Here is a 19,305-nt window from a genome sequence, read left to right on the forward strand (position 1 = left end):
AGGTTTCCATGTAAGATAGGAAAAATACAACAGGCACCAGGAAAACAATCTTTTTAGATTTCAAGAGTAGTATACCATCTTCAAGAAAGTTTTAATAACTCTGTGTTCTTAATCAACAATGGTCTTTTGCCACATGATTGTGAATTCATTAAGAGCCAAAACGTTATCTTTAATCCCTGAGGCCTATGACATTGTAGGTGTCTAATAAATGTTTGCTAAATGAATGGAGGAACATTAAACATTACTGAATATTGCAAACAACATGAAAAAGGTTTTCTAGTTTATCGTCTATAGATAATATCATCATTTTAGAATTTTTTTCTCCTTCTGGTTTTACCATCCTCTTGGAATAGGATACAAATTTAAGACAGTGATTTTTTAAAAGAACAATATGAAAGGTCTTCATTTAAAGTTAATTTGGTGTAAAAGCACATTTGTGAGTATTTAAAACCATCATTTTAATTTACTATATCAAAACTGATTATAATTATGTATTTTTTTATATTAGCCAACAAAGTGACCTTAAATGCAGTTAAAAAGAGAATACACTTTACATTCTTTCCAAACACTTAATTTTTCCAGGGGAAAGTTTTTATGTTCCATCTATGCCTATACTGCTTTTAATGTTTACAAAAATTCAATCTGAAAGCAAAATGGCCTCACCGTACTTTGACGTGAGAAACAATTCAGTGCAAACCAAGAAGATGGAGAAATGTTTGATGTATAAGAAAATGTCAAACTCTCTTGTGAGAATGATGGTCACCTCTGTGATTTCAGGGTCTGGACACGTCTGGAAGTGGCGTCCATCAAGTTAGACTTCGAGAACTTTTCTGGCAGCCGTGGAGAGGAATAGGCCAACACGCATAGACATGAACCTCAAGTCTTCGACATCGGCGCCTCAGCTTGTGGTCAAAGGCAGCCGGATCATGGCTAGAAATGACAGCTGCCTTCTAGTGAGGCACACCCCGCATCCCAGAAGAGTCTGCCACATCAAAGGTAAGGTGACTTGGGGCCTAGGATGTGTGTCTCTCCTGTACACTTGGGATAAGGCTGCTATTCAAAATATGTAGCCACCGGTAAGGCATGAGCATTGACTAGTGGGACCAAATGTCAACCCTGGAGCGAGAGCAGAGGCCTGCAGGCCCTGTCTGTGCCAGACAGTGACCCTCGAATTGCTTGATTGTTAGGGCAGGGCCTGGAGAGGGGCCAAAGTGACCAGGACAGTGGGGCCCACTCAGGGAGCTCAGGACAGTACTGACCAACATGTACAAAAGTACTTCAATATATTCACAACCCGCACGGCCACGTCAGCATTTGCATGCTAGTATCAGCCCTGGGGAAGCGTGTGTTTTCATCCTGCCCCCCACTCTTTCTTCCTTTCCCCTCTCTCCCTCCCTCCGTCAGTCCCTCTCTCCCTCCCATGCTCCCTTACATCTTCCCTTCCTTCTACTTTATACAGTAGTCTTCTTGGAAATTAGGTATTAACGAGAGCATCTCCCTTCTGAGAGAGGCAGTTCCATTTAGCTTGCATTGAAGAATAAAAACGTCTACACTTTGCACCCATATTCTGGGTTCCAGAGAAAGTGGTGAGAAGAGGGAAAGGGGCTAAGGTTGGAGGGGTAGATTTGTCAACGTTACCAAGTGTATGGAGAACAAGCAGAACTGTCGGGGTATCTGTGTGGCACCGTCCAACACAAAGGAGCTTGTCAACATCAGCTGTGGGGCTTAATCAAAATAGACCCCCACACCCACCCCTGGGATTCTTATTCCTGAGAGGGGAACATCAGCTCCTAAATAAGGACCTCCGCCATAGTGAGCCCCAGGACGGGAGGAGGTATGTCTGTTTTGTTCCCCACTTATCTCAGTTTCCTGAGGAGTGGCTGCCACGTGGGCGGTGCTAGAGAAATTCTTGTGGAAGGAAAGGAGGGAGTTTAAATTACCTCCAGATAAAGCTGTAGAGCCACTGACAGATTTTAAACAGAATTTATATTCTACCGCAGCCATTAGTAGTTGCGTGTTCTTGAGCAAGATTTCCTTTAAAAAGTCATTCTAGGTGTGTTGTAGAAACTGGAAGAAGAGCAGGGCCTCCCCAGAGATTGGGAGTGCAGTTAAAAGACTGATTCAGTCGTCCAAATGGGCAGGGATGAGGAATGGGCCGGCCAAGATTGAACTTGGAGGTGGAGGAAGAGGAAAGCCCGGCTAAGCCACACTGAGGAAACCAGCAGAGGGAAACAAGATTCAAGGAGAACGGCTTGGTGCCCAGCAAAATGAAGTTCCTGAAGGAGATTAGGAAAATGAAGCCCAAGGGGAAGCAAACAAATGTCACAGCAAAGAAGCAGACAGCCTTGGAATGCATTATCAGAATGAGCAAGTCTGAGGTCACAGTGATTCACAACTCACATGTTGGGGAAGGAACCACACACACACACACACACACACACACACACACACCCCTACATACACATGCACACACACATGCCTGCCCACACACACACACACATCTTTTACTAATTAAAGGAGGTTGCGGAGAACATAGAGTTTTTCCACTGACTTGTTACCTGTTAAGGTTCTATATATTTCATTTGGGAGGCAATTTTTCACTATGCGCCTGAACCAACCCTCACCTAGGTGTTTAAGATACAATGATAAGATGGGATTCTGTCTTCAACAATTTTATTCTCATTTCTATTTGGAACCAATAACTATCAGCAAAGTTCGAAGTATTAGATGAAATGAAGTTTTACATTTGGACGTTATTCAGTTATTCAACAGGTAGTCACATAGCACCTACATTCTGCTGGGCCCTGTTCTAGGTACTGGGAATAGAGGTGCAGACAAAACAGACAAAATCCTCGCTCTTATGAAGCCTACATTTTAGTGCAGCTCAGACAAACAATGTGCAGACCGATATAATATGACACGTGACAAATGCTGTGGGAAAAACAAGAGAGCAGACGGGACCAGGGCAGGGGTGGATTTCAGATGGGGTTTCAGCAAACACCTTTTAGATTTCACCTGAACGGTTAAGAAGGGGGTGGTACTAGAGGGAGATTTGGAAGAACGAGCAAGTGTGAAACATATTGTCTAAAATCTTGTCTGGCAGCTTAGGAGACAAATCAGCCATCTCTTATTACGTCTAGTAACTCACTGATCAACAGGAAGCGATGCCCTGCACCCTCCCATTTCCTAAGCTGTCCAATTCCACGTGACTTAGCATCGATGTTGAAAAGAGCATCTATCTACAATTTAATATTTGAACTAAATTCTATATTTGAGCCAAAAGCAGATAGCTGTTGGAGGACAATGAGTGAACCCAGAAGTCTCTGACACGAGGAAGGAGGTTGCTTTGGAGCAAGCTCTCCTTCCTTGCTTCTACCTACAGTCTACCCTACCCTCCCTCCCGTCCCTCTTTCCAGCAGCTTTTTACCTCCTGCCAGCACAAAAGAGGAGCCAGCGTGCCTCTTTTAGAAGAGCTTGTTATACTGAAGCATCTTGGATGCTTTCAAAAATTTAGATCTGACATTCATGGAGGGGGCTAGCACAGTCCCTCCCGGTCATTATGAGCTCGGGGGAAGTGAGAGGTCTGTCTGGGGTAAAGGCAGGTCAACGCCACTTGACTCCCAGACCAAGATTCAAGATGTGGGCCTGGTTCTCAAGGCTGACAAGATGGCAGAACATTTTAAGGAAGCGTGTGTTGCAAACAACACTGGCTACGCTGACGTTCAAAGAATGTCTACCTAGCACTGGTTCATACAATTTGAAGTCCAACCTTTTCTGTACATTTAACAATATTTGGCTGGGAAATGGTTTAATCCTTTTTATCCCTACTCATCCAGGTCTGAATAACATTCCAATCTGCACTGTGAATGATGATGAAGATGCGTCGGGCGGTGGTGGCCAGCCTGTCCGTGTAGACAAGGATGAGAAGCCTTGTGCCAAGTGCTGCTGCCTACCTAGCACTGCAGCCCTGCAGAGCCCCGTCAGAGGCCTGTCACCAGCTTCAACCAGTGTCAGAGTGCCCCCACGGCCTCATTCTGGTGAGTCCTGCTCAACCGATGAGATGTGTCCTTACGCCCCCTGCAAGTAATTGGGAAGGAAAATCAATACGATTGCTAAAATAGCTGCAGCGATTTTTTAAAAAGTTATAAAAATTTCCTCACTGTGAAATAGGTTATTCGTTGTAAAAATGTTTCACTCTTCTAATCTCAATTCAGCAGCGAGATAAGGTTTAAAATGGTATCACTATGTCCAATATGTATTAACTGTGTCCAGTATATATCTGGTCTGGTTCTAGTCTGTAATCCCCGCAAAACTAGCTAAGAGATGATGGCAGTGACTGTGTAGCCAACCCTGACAGGGAAACCAGGCCAGACAGAAAGTGAGTCCGGGAAACGCAATCCGGATGGAATTGCGTGTTTACATCTCCCCCACGAGCTTGGCATCTCCTTCAGGTCAGGCCCCGGGTCACTGCCCTCTGTGTTTTTGCCATTCTTCATTTGTCCCCAATGCCCAGCACAATGCCTGGTCCTTAGTAAACAATTCAATCAATTAATTTTACCGAATTGAAGGGAAAAGGAATTGATCAAAAGTGATGTGTGACAAAATCCAAAGGGCAAGGTAAAATAGAAGAAAAAAATTCTGCATGGCATAAATTATATTTAGTTCTTCTCTTTCTCCAACCGTATGCAATGATATGGTATTACTAGAACTTTCAGAGTGCATGAAAATTATTACGGTATAATGTGGTAAATAGATATCTTTCTAATGATAGTAGTGAGAAGGATCATTTACAGAGTACTGACTATGTGACAGGTACCATTCTAAGGTCTTCTCACTGAACTCATTCCATCCTTTCAAGAGCTCTTCTTCCCTCCTTTCTGCTAGCAATGAACAGTCAAAGCCTACTTATTCCACCTTCTTTCTGGGGTCCCCTTTTATACTATAGAACCTAGACCCTTAAAAACTACATTTGCAAGAAAGAGTCCATTGCTGGGAGTTAGGTGTTACCATCTAGGCAGATTTCTATGCCAGACGTGGGGCTGTCATCTTTTTGGTGGCTTTTTCTCTTAACAAGCATGCCTGGAGACGTGAGTTTTTGTGCTATAACCTCCCAGGGTTCAGGTTCTGGACTCATGGGCTTTCAAAGGCAAAGGTGGCTTTCTGACTGCGGGGATGCCACTGCCCAACCTTCAGTCTTAGGGATGTTGCAACAGCCACAGAAGTGACCGTGGCTGACTCCCCTTCCTCCTGACTCTCACAAAGACAGTGCCTCCCCTGGGGGACCAGGTCCAAGGTATTGTTCTTGGAATGATTTTTGATGATTAAGACCAGAGTGGATTGCTCCAACAATGTTAAAAACTCCCAATTCCCTGTATTGTTTAAATTTTTGCTTAAAACAGAACGGTTTCTGTTTCCCACAAGTGAACACTAACTTAATAGACATCCATAATTTTGTTTTCGTTACTTGGAGAGAGGTAAGTTTAAACTTTATTTTTCTATCTTTCTTCAGCTAGCCCTAATGAATTTAGTTACCATTGGCTCTATGCACAAAATCTTTTCATCTTTTTAAAAATGTTTGTGATAACTACAGCTTCAGTAAAAGAGAGAGCATTGCTTACACAGAGTATATCTTTAAATTAATGTAAAGGAAAATTAAGCAAAGCTTTGGGGTATTTTAAGGGGCTTTAATTAGATGACTGAGTATGAACTAGAAGAGGCTTATAAAACAAGAAAGAGACAATAAAGAATGTAATTTTAACTCAGCAAAAATCTTCTCTTTCTGTCTACAGGGCAAGTGACAAGCATAAATTCTCTTTAATGAGAGAAAGTGACAGATATATGGATGGGAAACAGAGAAAAACATGTCTTATACTGAAATATGTACTTTAAAATCAGTTTAACCAGAGCAAGAAAGCACTTGCATTGTGTCCTCATGTCATCATCCTGGGCATAGAATTAGTTTTTAAATACAAATATATGCTTTTATTGTGCTATCATAATGCCATTGTACCTAACATTTATTAACAGATCCCAGAGTTGACTTTCATTTAAATTCAGACGTACTCTCATCTATTTAAGCAACTGACACATATATCATATAATAGAAATTCTTTATCAGTGTAATATAAGTGTACTTTTCCTCAATTTCATTTCAGAGCCCAGTAGACAAATCAAAGAGTGCTTCAAAACTTCCGATGAGAATCCCTTAGTAATTGAAAAGGTAAAGAAACAGGTATTTACAGTTATCTATTTGGTTTGGCTTCTACAGTTTCCCCTCGTTTTCTTCACATACCTTTCTGAAAAGTCACCATGTTTCACCATGTTTCAAAGCGCGGAATTTGATGAGTGTTGACAAACACATGCACACACCTGGGAAATTTCCACTGTATTCAAGAGAATGTACATACCCGTCACCCCCAAAAGTCTTCTATGATGCTGGCCCTCCCAAAAGCAAACATTTGTTGGCTTTTCTGTCACTAAAGATTAGCATGGGATTTGTTGAATTTTATATTAATAAAAACATACAGTGAGTTTCTTTATAAAATCTGGTTTCTTTAACTTAGCATGATTATTTTAAGTTTTGTCCATGTTGTTATGTGCATCAATAGTTCACTCCTTTTTATTGTTGAGTAGTATTCAGTTGTGTGGTTATCTTACAATTTGTTTATCCATTCACCTGTTGAGAGACATTTAAGTGGCTTCTAATTTTTTTTGGAGATAGAGTCTTGCTCTTTCGCTCAGGCTAGAGTGCAGTGCCGTCATCATAGCTCACTGCAACCTCCAATTCCTGGGTTCAAGGGATCCTTCTGCCTCAGCCTCTGGAGTAGCTGGGACAACAGGTGCACGCCACCATGCCCTTCTAATTTTTTTCTATTTTTTGTAGAGACGGAGTCTCACTATGTTGCCCAGGCTGGTCTTGAACTAGTATCTTCGCAGACCATAGTGGAATAAAACTAGAAATCAATTCCAAGAGGAACACTCAGATCTATACATGGTCATGGAAATTAAATAACCTGCTGAATGATTATTGGATCAATAATGAATTAGGATGGAAATAAAAAGATTCCTTGAACTGAATGACAAAGGAGACACAAGCTGTCAAAATCTATGGGATTCAGCAAAAGCAGTCCTAAGGGGACAATTCATACCCTCAAATGCCCACGTCAGACAGAAAGATCACAAATTAACAACCTTTTTTTTTTTTACTTTCATGGATATCTCTTATTAACTACAATATTTCTCATTCATTTTACATTTAATTTTCACAGAAAATATAAGTGGATCCAAATGCATATTGATTATATTTATACCTTTGATTTAGGAAGAAAATAAGGCCAAAAAGCCACCATCACCTCCAAAGGCATCCTCTACTGCTGGTTCCTGTTCTTCGGGGATGACAAGCACCAAGAATGATGTCAAAGCGAACACTGTTTGCATACCAAACTATCTGGACCAAGAAATAAAAGTAAGAGGCAGGCTTATTAAATTCATAACGTGAGAATAGCATGAAAATACAAACAAGGCACATCATTAGCATCTTTAAAACACTTGAATGGTTCCTTACTGATGACTAAATTGATTTAAAACTACTTAAGCCTAAAATCTAAGGCATGCTCCTATTTTCATTTCCAGTCTTACTTTTCCCTGGAATCCTGCCACTCTTACGTAAATACCACCTTTGGTTTAGACATGATGAAAAGCTTGGTGTTTGCCAAACAAACCCATTCCTGTCCTTTCCGTGTTTCTCTTTATCATCTTCGTAATGCTTGAGAAACACTACTCCTAACATTTTGCTACTATCTATAAAGTTACGTTGCATATTTTAAGACAGAGATTCCTCCAATTGACGTTCTTCTCTCCCTCTTATCTTTGGAAAACTATTTTCCCAAACTTCCTCTGCCTGGAGTTATAAACTTAGTTATATTAATAGTAATATGTTATGCAGCCTCCTGGAAGGTTCTCCCCAGCCACAGTTATTTCTGAGCATGACATAAAATCAAGAATAAATCAACCAGCTGATATTTGTCATCTGCCATTTTTCTCCTTCTTTGAATCCCTTTAGGAACCTCCACAATGCCTACCGTAAGACCCACTGCGATGAATTTGCAGTCAAAGTATTGTAATGATGACTCTTACAGCAATTTTAAGTAATCAGTATCTGTAGTTACAATTACAAATAGCAGAACATGTTGTGAGGATGGTTACTGAATAAGCCCCTAACGGGAACTGTTTTAAAAGTAGAACATATTAGTGGCATTGGCATAATAATTTACGCTGGTGATTAAAATTGGGAAGGAGAATAAAAGGAAAGATGTCAGAGGGAGAGTATCTGACGATTTGACTTGTATTTATATACGATTTCCTGGTGATTCTGGCTAATGACAGATATTATGCAGAGTCTTCAGAATCACTGTCTGTCCACTTTACCTGCCACATTCTGGCCACACTGATCTTCCTAAAATCTGCTCATTCCCACCTTAAGGGATTTGCCCAGAGAATTCTCTTCCTTTTGATCCTCTCAGTGATCACCTTCTTTTTTTTTCTTTTCTTTTCTTTCTTTTTTTTTTTTTTGAGACAGAGTCTCACTCTGTTGCCTGGGCTAGAGTGAGTGCCGTGGCATCAGCCTAGCTCACAGCAACCTCAAACTCCTGGGCTCAAGCGATCCTCCTGCCTCAGCCTCCCAAGTAGCTGGGACTGCAGGCATGCGCCATCATGCCTGGCTAATTTTTCTATATATATTTTTAGCTGTCTGTATAATTTCTTTCTATTTTTAATAGAGACGGGGTCTCGCTCTTGCTCAGGCTGGTCTCGAACTCCTGAGCTCAAATGATCCTCCCACCTCGGCCTCCCAGAGTGCTAGGATTACAGGCGTGAGCCGCTGTGCCCGGCCGATCACCTTCTAATTCAGGCCTCAGTTTAAATATCACTTACTCAGAAACACTTTCCCTGACCACCCAATCTAAAGTAGCTACCTAGTCACTCTGTAGGTTATTTTTTATTTGTTATTTTTTGTAAAACATATGCCATATCTGCTATGTTCATATTTATTTGGTTCAATATTTTCTCTCTCTCCACCCCACTGCCACTAAAATTTAAGTCATGTAAGATCTCATACTTATCTTTCCTGGTTACTGATTTATCTTCAGTACCTAGATGAGTGTTAGACACCTAGTAATTATTAAATAAGTGTTTGTGGAATGAATAAATCAAAAAGTGCCTCCAAGATCAAAGAAAACCAGCTAACTCTTAAAGGCCCTCAACTCAAACAAACCATAAGCTGAGGGCAGTTTTACTAAGACTGTCATGTGTCCACATCAGCAGACCAGCACGATCCATGTAACTCACTTTGTGGGTGTCTGTTAGGAGCCCTCCTCTCGAAAGCATCTTTTCCATCTTACAGATATCAACTTCCCTGGACATTAATTGATTTTTTAAAACCCCGCTAAAATGTAAAACCCTTTGAGGGCAGAGATCTTGTCTGCCTTGTCCACAACTGATTCTTCAGCACTCATCACTTTGCCTGAAAAATATTAACCAGCACACAGAGCATGGCATTTTACCAAATAGTTGTTGACTATTTGTTAAATAAATGAAAGAAAAGGGAATAAAGTGTTCAAATAGGTCTTATCAAGATTTTTTGGCTTACACAAAAGAGCTCTAAAAATAGAGCTCATCTTGGAGGTATTTCATCTTTCCATGCCTGTTATAAAAAAAAAAAATCTGAAATATTTTCCAATTTCCTTCTATCCAGGGGGTAACTCTGAATGAGTTGTGAAATTGAGACATTTTTGCACAGGGGTGTATGTGAGAGAGTGTGCAGTTTCAATGATTACTTTAAAGGAAAAGAAAAACAGAATTCTTTGTTTATTAGCACCTCATTTTAAGCCTTCCTCTTAAAGATCTGGAATTTATAGACATAACAGTCTCTTTGTTACTGACATTAAAATTCTGCCAAATACATCCATTTATTCTACAAATATTTAATGTCCAACTACTACAAAATGCTAGTTTGGGGATATAACTGATTCCTTCACTCACAGAGTGTATGAGAGAGATTGTGCAGGTTTTGTCGAACATATAGCAGGAGACTTTGTAGCTAGGAAGGCCTGCAAGGAGAAAGAGAACTAAAGAATGTTTAGGATATAATTAGAAGATGAAGAACTGTACGGAAGAGATCCTTCCCCGGCAAGAGACCTTCATGTCTTAAGGGTAAGGGGTGAGAGCGTTGCTTATTCAAGGAACTAAAAGCAATTAATGATGCAGAGAGAGGGTAGCAAGAGATAGGGCTGGACTTAAGCAGAGGCTGGATAACAAAGTACTTTATTAGCCATATCAAGGTGTCCAGTTTGCATCCCAATGTCTGTGGGAAGCCAGTCAAGAATTTTAAGCACTCAATGGTACTGAATTACTTTGTAAGTACAGGAATTACATGGTGAGGGTTGTACTTTAGAGAAATCATTCTGAATGCAATAGGCAGAATTAATTTGGGGGCATGAGGGGTGGCAAAGTTGTAAGCAAGGGACTCTGCTTCTAAAATGATAGATTGGGTTCAAAACTTAACCTGTTGTAAACAACTGTATAATTCAACAAAATATAGAAAAAACTTTTTTCAGGTATTGGAAACAGACAGTACAGATTTATGACCATTGAGAGAAGATAAACAATTGGGATAATTTCCGTATTCAACCCAGACTTCTGCCTGGGGCACGTGACCACTCATAGCACAGAGAAGTGGAACTCTCTGGAGCCCAGGCAGAGAGCAGCAATGTTCACTAGGTATAGAAAACAGTTCAGAATTTGGGGATGCTGGGGTGACTAGAATTTGCAAAGTAAGATGCTGAAGAAGAGAAATCTGTGCATAGAATGAGCTCCAGAAATCTGTATAAAGTCCCACTGAGTGTTTGGTCCAATATTAAGCTGCACATGCACAGAGTGAGATTCTGAGACCTCGCAGAAGGGAGCTAATGGGAGGTGTCAAAGCTTAGAGTTGCTAGAGTCTTATTTTCCAAAGTGAAGAGACCTTGCTGAACACACTAGGAATTCAGTTGAGACACCAGAAAGATCACACCTTAAGAATAGGGTTACTGTAGCCTTAGATTAGGGGATACTCCAGACCCAGACTCTCAAATTCTAAAATCAAGTTTCAACAGGTCAAGCTCCTCTGCCAATATATTAACTATCTTTCAGAACAAAACTGAACACCTTTTAAAGGGAGACAAACAAAACATAGATGCTCCACAATGTAGCATATATAAAGTCCATCAAATAACAAAGAATTATTAGAAATTCAAGGAACATGAAACTATAACCTATAACCAGAAGAAAAAAATGTATAATAATAAAGTCCAAGTGACAGGTAAATGGAAGTATCCCTCATAAGATTCTTACATTATATAATACATGAAGTGGTATAATATTAATTCAAGGAACACAGTTATAGGTTAAAAATGCATATTTTAATCCCTAGAGCAACAAAAAAGCTAATGGAGAAAATAAAGTGGAATACTGAAAAATACTTGATTAATCAAAAAAAAAAAAAAAGAAAAGAATAAGGAGAACAAAAACAGAAGGATTTAAGGTTACTCTGCTCCTAGAAATCATGAGGTCATTGAAGAAAAGTTCTTGGAGGGATTTCAAGAGATGATTTGGGGTTCAAAGTACCTGTAGTTGAGCCGGGTGCGGTGGCTCACGCCTGTAATCCTAGCACTCTGGGAGGCCGAGGCGGGTGGATCGCTTGAGGTCAGGAGTTCGAGACCAGCCTGAGCAAGAGCAAGACCCCATCTCTACTAAAAACAGAAAGAAATTATCTGCCCAACTAAAAATATATATAGAAAAAATTAGCCAGGCAAGGTGGCTCATGCCTGTAGTCCCAGCTACTCGGGAGGCTGAGGCAGGAGGATCGCTTGAGCCCAGGAGTTTGAGGTTGCTGTGAGCGAGGCTGATGCCATGGCACTCACTCTAGCCCAGGTAACAAAGCGAGACTCTGTCTCAAAAAAAAAAACAAAAACAAAACAACAAAAAAAAACAAAGTACCTGTAGTATATTTAAGTGGATACGTTGGGTGTGCAGGTGGATACATAGGACTGAAGTTCATGAGACAGGTATAAATACCAGGTATGTCTACACGCCAACAGCACATACAATTAAGATTCAAACTAGAAACTTCATTACCTGGCCTTACTTAACACTTTGTACCTTTATTTTAATGACGATAGTCCATTTTTATTAGATTAATTATTTCATATTTCTATCTCCTCTGCTACCTACATTTCAGTCCTGTAGCTCTAGATTAAAAAAAAAAATGTCAAGGAAGGAATCTGATTAACTAAAAGGAATTATATTCCTATCCCACTGGGCCAATCACTGTGTTAAGGGACTGAGGTCAATGATGAATCCGGCTCGGATCACGTTGCCCTCCCTCAGCCTACGGACAGGAGCAGGGCACATCTGGCCAGTTGTGTGACTGGCAGATTCTCATCCGAACCCTGTGCAGCAGTGAGAAAGGATCAATTCCCCAAAAGAAATAAATTGCTCCTGCCAAGATGTTGGTCCTGAACACACAAAACAAGAGCAACACGCTGCATCGCCTAACCCAAACTATTACTTGTCCTAGAAATGTTGGTTTTGCTAAGATTCCGCTGTGTCCTATTTGAAGTCTGGCTCTTGCGCTATAATCCAATTGACTTAATTGAGCATCACATGCAGAGTGACATTTGGGAAGATGAGATTCTGAGAAAGGTAAAGGAAACCTTATAAGCCTCGTACTGTCGATTCGCTCACGTGTAACTCTAATATTCTCTGTCAGATCCTGGCAAAGCTCTGTGACATTTTACGTACTGATTCTCTGGCCGAAGTTCTACAGTGGCTGGTTCATGCAAGTTCAAAAGGTGAGATTAAGATAAGCATTTTTAAACCCTGAGCTCCGTTTCTTTTTAGAAACTGGGAATATGCCAATATGTAAAGTTTTCTACTTGGAATTTGCAAAGATAAGATTGCAGCATTATTTCCCCAGTGTTGCAATATCAGAATCGTTGCAGTCCTATGTATCCAGCTGCATGCATGTTGGTCATTCAATGACCCCAAAATTCAGCATGTCTCAGATTGGACTCATTTGGGTGACATGAAACACTTGAGACCTTATTTTCAGCTAGGGCTGGTTTCTGCTTCTCCTCCAGAGTCCAGACACCCAGGGCTCTCCTTGCGCAGCTCCTCTGGCCTGCTGGGGACCCTGAACCCGGCTTATTTCTTTCCTTTGGTGTGGACGGCAGTAGCACAGGCTTCCAAGTTCCAGACTCTAACAGCTCTGCCAATCTGCCATCAACTCAGTCATCCCCTGCCTCCTTTGGGCCCTTCTTGTCCCGTCCCATGAAAACATGCCGTTCCCAAGCACGGCAACCGTTAAGTGGCATGGAGCAGCTATCCTCAGATCTGGCCAGTCCCCAGCCGGACTGAGGCACAACCTCTGAGTGTGGGACCTAAGAATTTGCATTTCTAGCAAGTTCCCAGGTGATGCCGATGCTGCTGGTCTGGGAGAACCGCTGCACTACTCAGTGTTGGGAAATACCAATGTCTGAGGAACAGAGTAATGGTTTCAAATGAGCAGCATTTTGGAAACAGTCCCTTACCCTAGAAACTCAATACTGCTTTGCAGGCAATTGAGAAGTGCATGGGGGCAATGGTCCTCTAGCTATTCTCTCTTTTTTTTTCCTTTTAAAGAATGTAACATAGGCCGGGCGCGGTGGCTCACGCCTGTAATCCTAGCACTCTGGGAGGCCGAGGCGGGAGGATCGTTCGAGGTCAGGAGTTCGAGACCAGCCTGAGCAAGAGCGAGACCCTGTCTCTACTAAAAATAGAAAGAAATTATCTGGACAACTACAAATATATATATATAGAAAAAGTAAGCCGGGCATGGTGGCACATGCCTGTAGTCCCAGCTACTCAGGAGGCTGAGGCAGGAGGATCGCTTGAGCCCAGGAGTTTGAGGTTGCTGTGAGCGAGGCTGATGCCACGGCACTCACTCTAGCCCGGGCAACAGCGAGAGACTCTGCCTCAAAAAAAAAAATAAATAAATAAAGAATGTAACATTTAATAAAGTACACAGGTGATAAATGCTTCTTGTTAGGTGAGAGAGCAGATGACCCAGAAAGAAAAAGAAAAAAAAAAAAAAAAACATGAGAAAGAACAGGAATAATCAACAAAATCACCACAGACATCATTTCAGTGACTACTTTGGTGTCTATCTTTCTAGATATAGCTGTAACTATTCTTTCTAGCCAACATGACAATGACAACGTTTGCTCCCCCCACCCCTTTTTTTCTTTTACATCAGAAAAAGAGTGGGTCTCAGCTTTGGTTCACTCGGAGCTGGCGGAGATAAACCTGTTGACTGCTCGCAGAGGACACACGTCAAAGGAAGCATCCTCGGAGACTGGGAAGCCACTCACGGTGAACTCACCACCCGCAGTTCAATCGCCCCCAAAGTCACCTGCAAAACCAACAGCGCTGAGCAGCATCAGCGAAGAACATGAGCCAACCAGGTAAGTAGATACAATGACCACCTAGGGTGCCCATGGTACATAACGACCTAATTCTCTTGTCATTTACCTTTCAAAATGCTAACAATGCTGCCATTCTAAGTCTCCTCTTTATTCAGTAAATGACTACAGTATATGTTTGTTTTCATTTTCCTAAATGTAATCCGAGAATTGTTCTCCATTCTATTGTTTAGAACATTTTGGCAGGAACCAAGACTATGTCTTCTTTATCCAATAATCTTTTTGAGAAAAATTTCCTTTTCACCAAGGGCAAAGCAAGAGCAGTTACCTTAGAAATCTAAGACAACAAAAGTTTTTTTTTTTTTTTTTTTTTTTTAGTTTGACTAAAAATAGAAGCAATTAAGGAAACCAAAATTGTTATGGTTATTGTATGTTTTGTCAAATGCATATCATGCAGGTATCACTTTTTGGTGTAGAACAATGCAAGAGTAAAATAAATGGCTTCACTGAATTTTCTCTGACATACTCCTGGGGTATTCCAGAGAGAAAAATAACTACTAAGAGAATTGGAAATTACTGCAGGAGAATTTTTTTCTTAAACCCTGTAGTTTCAGTAACACAAGGAAAGCACATATTTACATAAACTATCATGATGAAAGAATATGTGATAAGATGTTATTTAAGCTGGGACAGAAAATTTTGTGCCTTAAAATTAAAAGTTGAGTAAAGCTTACAGTTAGAGAAATATAGTGTTTTTGAAAACATAAATGTCGCTTGAAAAAAGCATTAAAACAGAAAAAAATTTGTATTGCTATTTGATCAGAAACTGGGAGATGATAAAAGGGTCATTTTCCGTCTTAGTGACTAATGTATGATATACTTGCTAGATATGTGCTCAGAACAAGAAGAATTTTTCATTGGGAAATAAATTTAATTCTGTATGCATTAAAAAACAAAGAACCAGGATAGCATATTTAAGATACACATATACTGAGCTTGTTGATGATAGTGTAGTCTATAGAAAATACTTGTCTGTATGTGTGATATTTCCTCTTTTTTTTTCTTGTTTAAAAATATTAGAATGGAGTTTATCAAAACTCAAAACTCAAGTCCTTACAACGCAATGTTGAGTGCCAAAAATTCACCCTGGAGAGGGTCTCCGGCTTTCTTCCCACCCTCTTCTCTCCAGCTTCCCTCTCTCCCCATCCCCGGCCCTTCCTTCCCATGGGAAGGGCTGTAGGACTAAAACTAAACAATAACAGCATCAGCAACAACAAAGACTAAAGGCCAAACGCAGAGCAGGACTAGGCATTAGCTCATGGCTAAGAAAATGTCCCTGAAAAGGTAATAGAAGAGAAGGCAAAACATCTACATTTCTGTTACAGACATTTCCTCATCATTTATATAGACAGATGTAGATCCATCCCCTTCAATCTGTAAAGATGAACAGAACGGGCAGAATTTATCTCTGAAATAGCTGACATTCACTTTTTTCTTTCTCCAATTGATTTAGAGTGTCGAGTCAAGGATCCGAAGGGAATAAGGAAGTGCCCAAAGGTTAAGTACAGTTTGTGATAATTACTAAGTCGGTATAAGGAAACCAGTAAGTATTAACTACTTAGGGGATAGACTTTGAGAATTTGTGCTTTTAAGGGAAAAACAGAAAAATACGATAGTGCTTTCCGGCTCAACTCTTAAGGAACAGCATCTGCTGAATTTCTCCTGGAGATAAATTTTACATCAATTTACTTCTGTTTTGAAAAGCGAAGTGACTGATAAGGGACACTGTCTGAGAGGTGCAACAGCAGGACGGCAGGAGCTGTACTGTTGGTCCTGCCGAGTCAGTGGCAAGGGACACCCTGCACTGACCTAACACAAGGACAGTGGTCTCAGAGTTTTGGTTCTTCATAGCTTAACTGTCACGGAGCTAAATGATTTCACTGGAAACAAAGTGAGCCAGAGAACAGAGTAAAACGGCAGTCAGCCTCCAGCAGGTATCCTACAAGGCAGCTGAAATATGATGTTAAATTTGAAAAGAGCAGTTTTGTGCCCCCACCAGAGGCCCAGCCTACAATTTGGCCCAGGGAGAATCAAGAATCATGGGAAGTCCTACTTTGGTTCAGACTAGCCCAACTGAAGCATCCTGGTAGATCTGGCAGCTTCTAGCTTTCGAACAGGCATAGCAATGATGACTACAGCAACAACTATGAAGCATTCTCTACACTATCTATTATTTCTACAACTTCCCTTTGTACCAGGAATGATATAGTAATCAATTAGAGTTCCTTGGGGTCACTCTCTAGACCCCAGCAAGTTCCACTGGAGTTAACCAGACCCAAAAGAGGCTTTATCTGCTAGGAGGCAATTATAAGTGTACTTTCGAAATTACAAAGTCGTCCCTTACTCTGACTCCAAGGGTAGTCCATTGTATCCAGCCTCTGCTACCAAACTCCTCATCTTAGGGCTACCAAATCATGGCAGTCATGGTTTCTATTATTCAACCTTATGTCTTATCTGTAAGGTCCACATATATTTTATCATCTAGATACTTGGAAGTTTTTTTGTGTAAGAAACTCCCAAACCATGCCCCTGTCTCTCCATTATTGATCTTCAACCTTTCTTCAAATCCCTATTCCTGCTTGGGTGCAACCATGTTGGCCTTTGGAAAGCCTTATGAGTACAACTAATTTGTTTTAACTGCTTGTCTATTCTCTTATTTTGTCTGTGGGACCACAGATCTTTTTCCTTTCTCTCATTTGTCCCGTGCTTACCCACCACTCTTCCCCATCACCAATTCTAAATCATTTCTACCAAAATCATATTTGCTTCTTGTTGCATGCTATAGAACAAATGACTAGTTAAAGATGAGCAGGTGGTAAGAAAGATGGGATGAGATTCTTTTATCAATTTTGGGTGTAACTAATTCACCTAATCTTCATACAGTTTTTTTGGATATCATTTGCTTCTAAAACACAGCAGAAGCTGAATTCAGAGTCTCGATTATGGTCTTATTCAGATTTTTTTCTATTTCAGAGGCTGAGCACAAGCCCCCATTGTTTATAAAAAGAAACAAGATGAAAATACCTGTTGCAGACTATTTCAGCAAACCAAAGTCTCCTCCCAGGCCTAATTCTCTGGGTTGTGTATCAGCAAAGCCACTGTCAGCAAGGAGTATACAGCAAGGATATAATCTCTGTCCCCAAAGAGCATTTTATCCTTCAACATACCAAAGATAGAAAGCCTGGACTGGGCTAATTCTTTCATTAACATGGGCTTCACATTTACAACATGGAATTATTTTTTAAAAAAATATTTTTTGGCATTGCGGAATCAAGCAGTCCTCTTTATGGCGGCACATGTAAATGTCAAAACATCTGTACACAATGGGACAAATAAATAATAATGGAGACAATTTTTCTATTTGTGGTTAATTTTAATACCATGTGTAAAAAATAATGTTTATTTATAAACTACATTTCCAGTCTTGCACTATTAGTATTCGTACATAAGCATAGGCTCTGATACTAGAAAAATCATCCATAATCAGAATTAGGCAGTTACAGCATGACACCTACCCTGAACTGTTAGAAGAAAAAAAGAAAAACAAAAAACCACCACCAAATAACTGAGAATTTTAACATGTGAGATGATAATTTGCAATCCACAGGGTTTCAGTGTGGTTGAACTCCTATGGAAAAAATGCTCACTTCCCCCCCAAAAGAAAAGATATAAAAATTATTTCTAACTTCATGAGTAAGGAGCTAGTGTCTACTCAATGCCAATGGTAGATACTAACAAATTTACCTAATATTTTTGTATTTTAGAAATAAACCACTCAGGCCATTGCCATCATTTTTTTAGTGTGTGGCTGGATTCTGGTGCTTCCCTTAAGAAGAATGTAGGTTATTAAAGAAATTGAATGAGGGGAAATCCTAATAGTTCAGCAGACATATATCCTTGCATTTATTTAAATATTAAATTCTCTAACTTTATTATGTTCCAATAGAAGTAACTTTAATATTTACTAAAGTTTAATATAAGGAATCTAAATAAACCAAAGCAATGTTGAGAGAAAAGGATACATTAAAATGAAAAAACAAACCTTAATATTATTTTTAGAACCAAACTTTTAATTACCTCAGAAATTAGTTATTTCAGAAGAGATGGTAATGTCACCTTCTTATCACCAACAGCCCAGATAACACGTGGGCTTGTAGTGGGTAGAATTGTGTCCCCTAAAAAGATATGTGACCTAATTTGGAATAAGGTCTTTGCAGATGCAATAAAGTTAAGGTGAGAACGTACTGGATTATGGTGAACTTAGCCCAGTGCTGGTCTCCCGATAATAGAAAAATCTGGACGCAGATGCAGACATGGAAGACAGAGGGCACATGACCAAGTAACAACAAAACAGAGACGGGAGTGATGCCGCTGCCAGTTTAGGAACACCATGCATTGCTCGCAATCACCAAAAGCTAAGAAGAGGCTAGAGAAGGCATTGTTCCCTAGGGCCTTCAGAGGAGGCCTGGCCCTGTGCTAGCTTGATTCTGGGCTTTTAGCCTCTAGAACTTTTAGAGAATAAATTTCTGTTGTTTTAAGCCTCTCAGTTTGTGGTCATTTGTTACGGCACCCCTACGAAACTAATACAGGTCTTTTTTATAATTGATGAAAATTAAACTATGTAATATCTGTAATGATTTTTCACCTTTCATAATTAAACAGTGCCCTAGTCTATATGAAATAATTTAAGTAAAAGGCATAATTTCAAGCCAGTAAACAACACTTACTCGGAAAAATCTAAACCTTTGAA

The 19,305-nt window shown here is 40.2% G+C and overlaps 1 protein-coding gene across 1 annotated transcript; it reads left to right on the forward strand.

Moving 5' to 3' along the window:
• The first annotated feature begins 869 nt into the window (after positions 1-869).
• Positions 870-17,731, forward strand: C24H4orf17 (chromosome 24 C4orf17 homolog). The gene is made up of 8 exons (XM_045536881.1): positions 870-996; positions 3,837-4,037; positions 6,156-6,220; positions 7,322-7,465; positions 12,806-12,887; positions 14,330-14,537; positions 16,009-16,052; positions 17,529-17,731. The coding sequence occupies exons 1-8, from the start codon at positions 870-872 to the stop codon at positions 17,729-17,731; spliced, it is 1,074 nt and encodes a 357-aa protein (XP_045392837.1).
• The last annotated feature ends 1,574 nt before the right edge of the window (positions 17,732-19,305 follow it).

This window comes from Lemur catta, chromosome 24 (genome assembly GCF_020740605.2).
Source record: "Lemur catta isolate mLemCat1 chromosome 24, mLemCat1.pri, whole genome shotgun sequence".
Lineage (NCBI taxonomy): Eukaryota > Metazoa > Chordata > Mammalia > Primates > Lemuridae > Lemur > Lemur catta.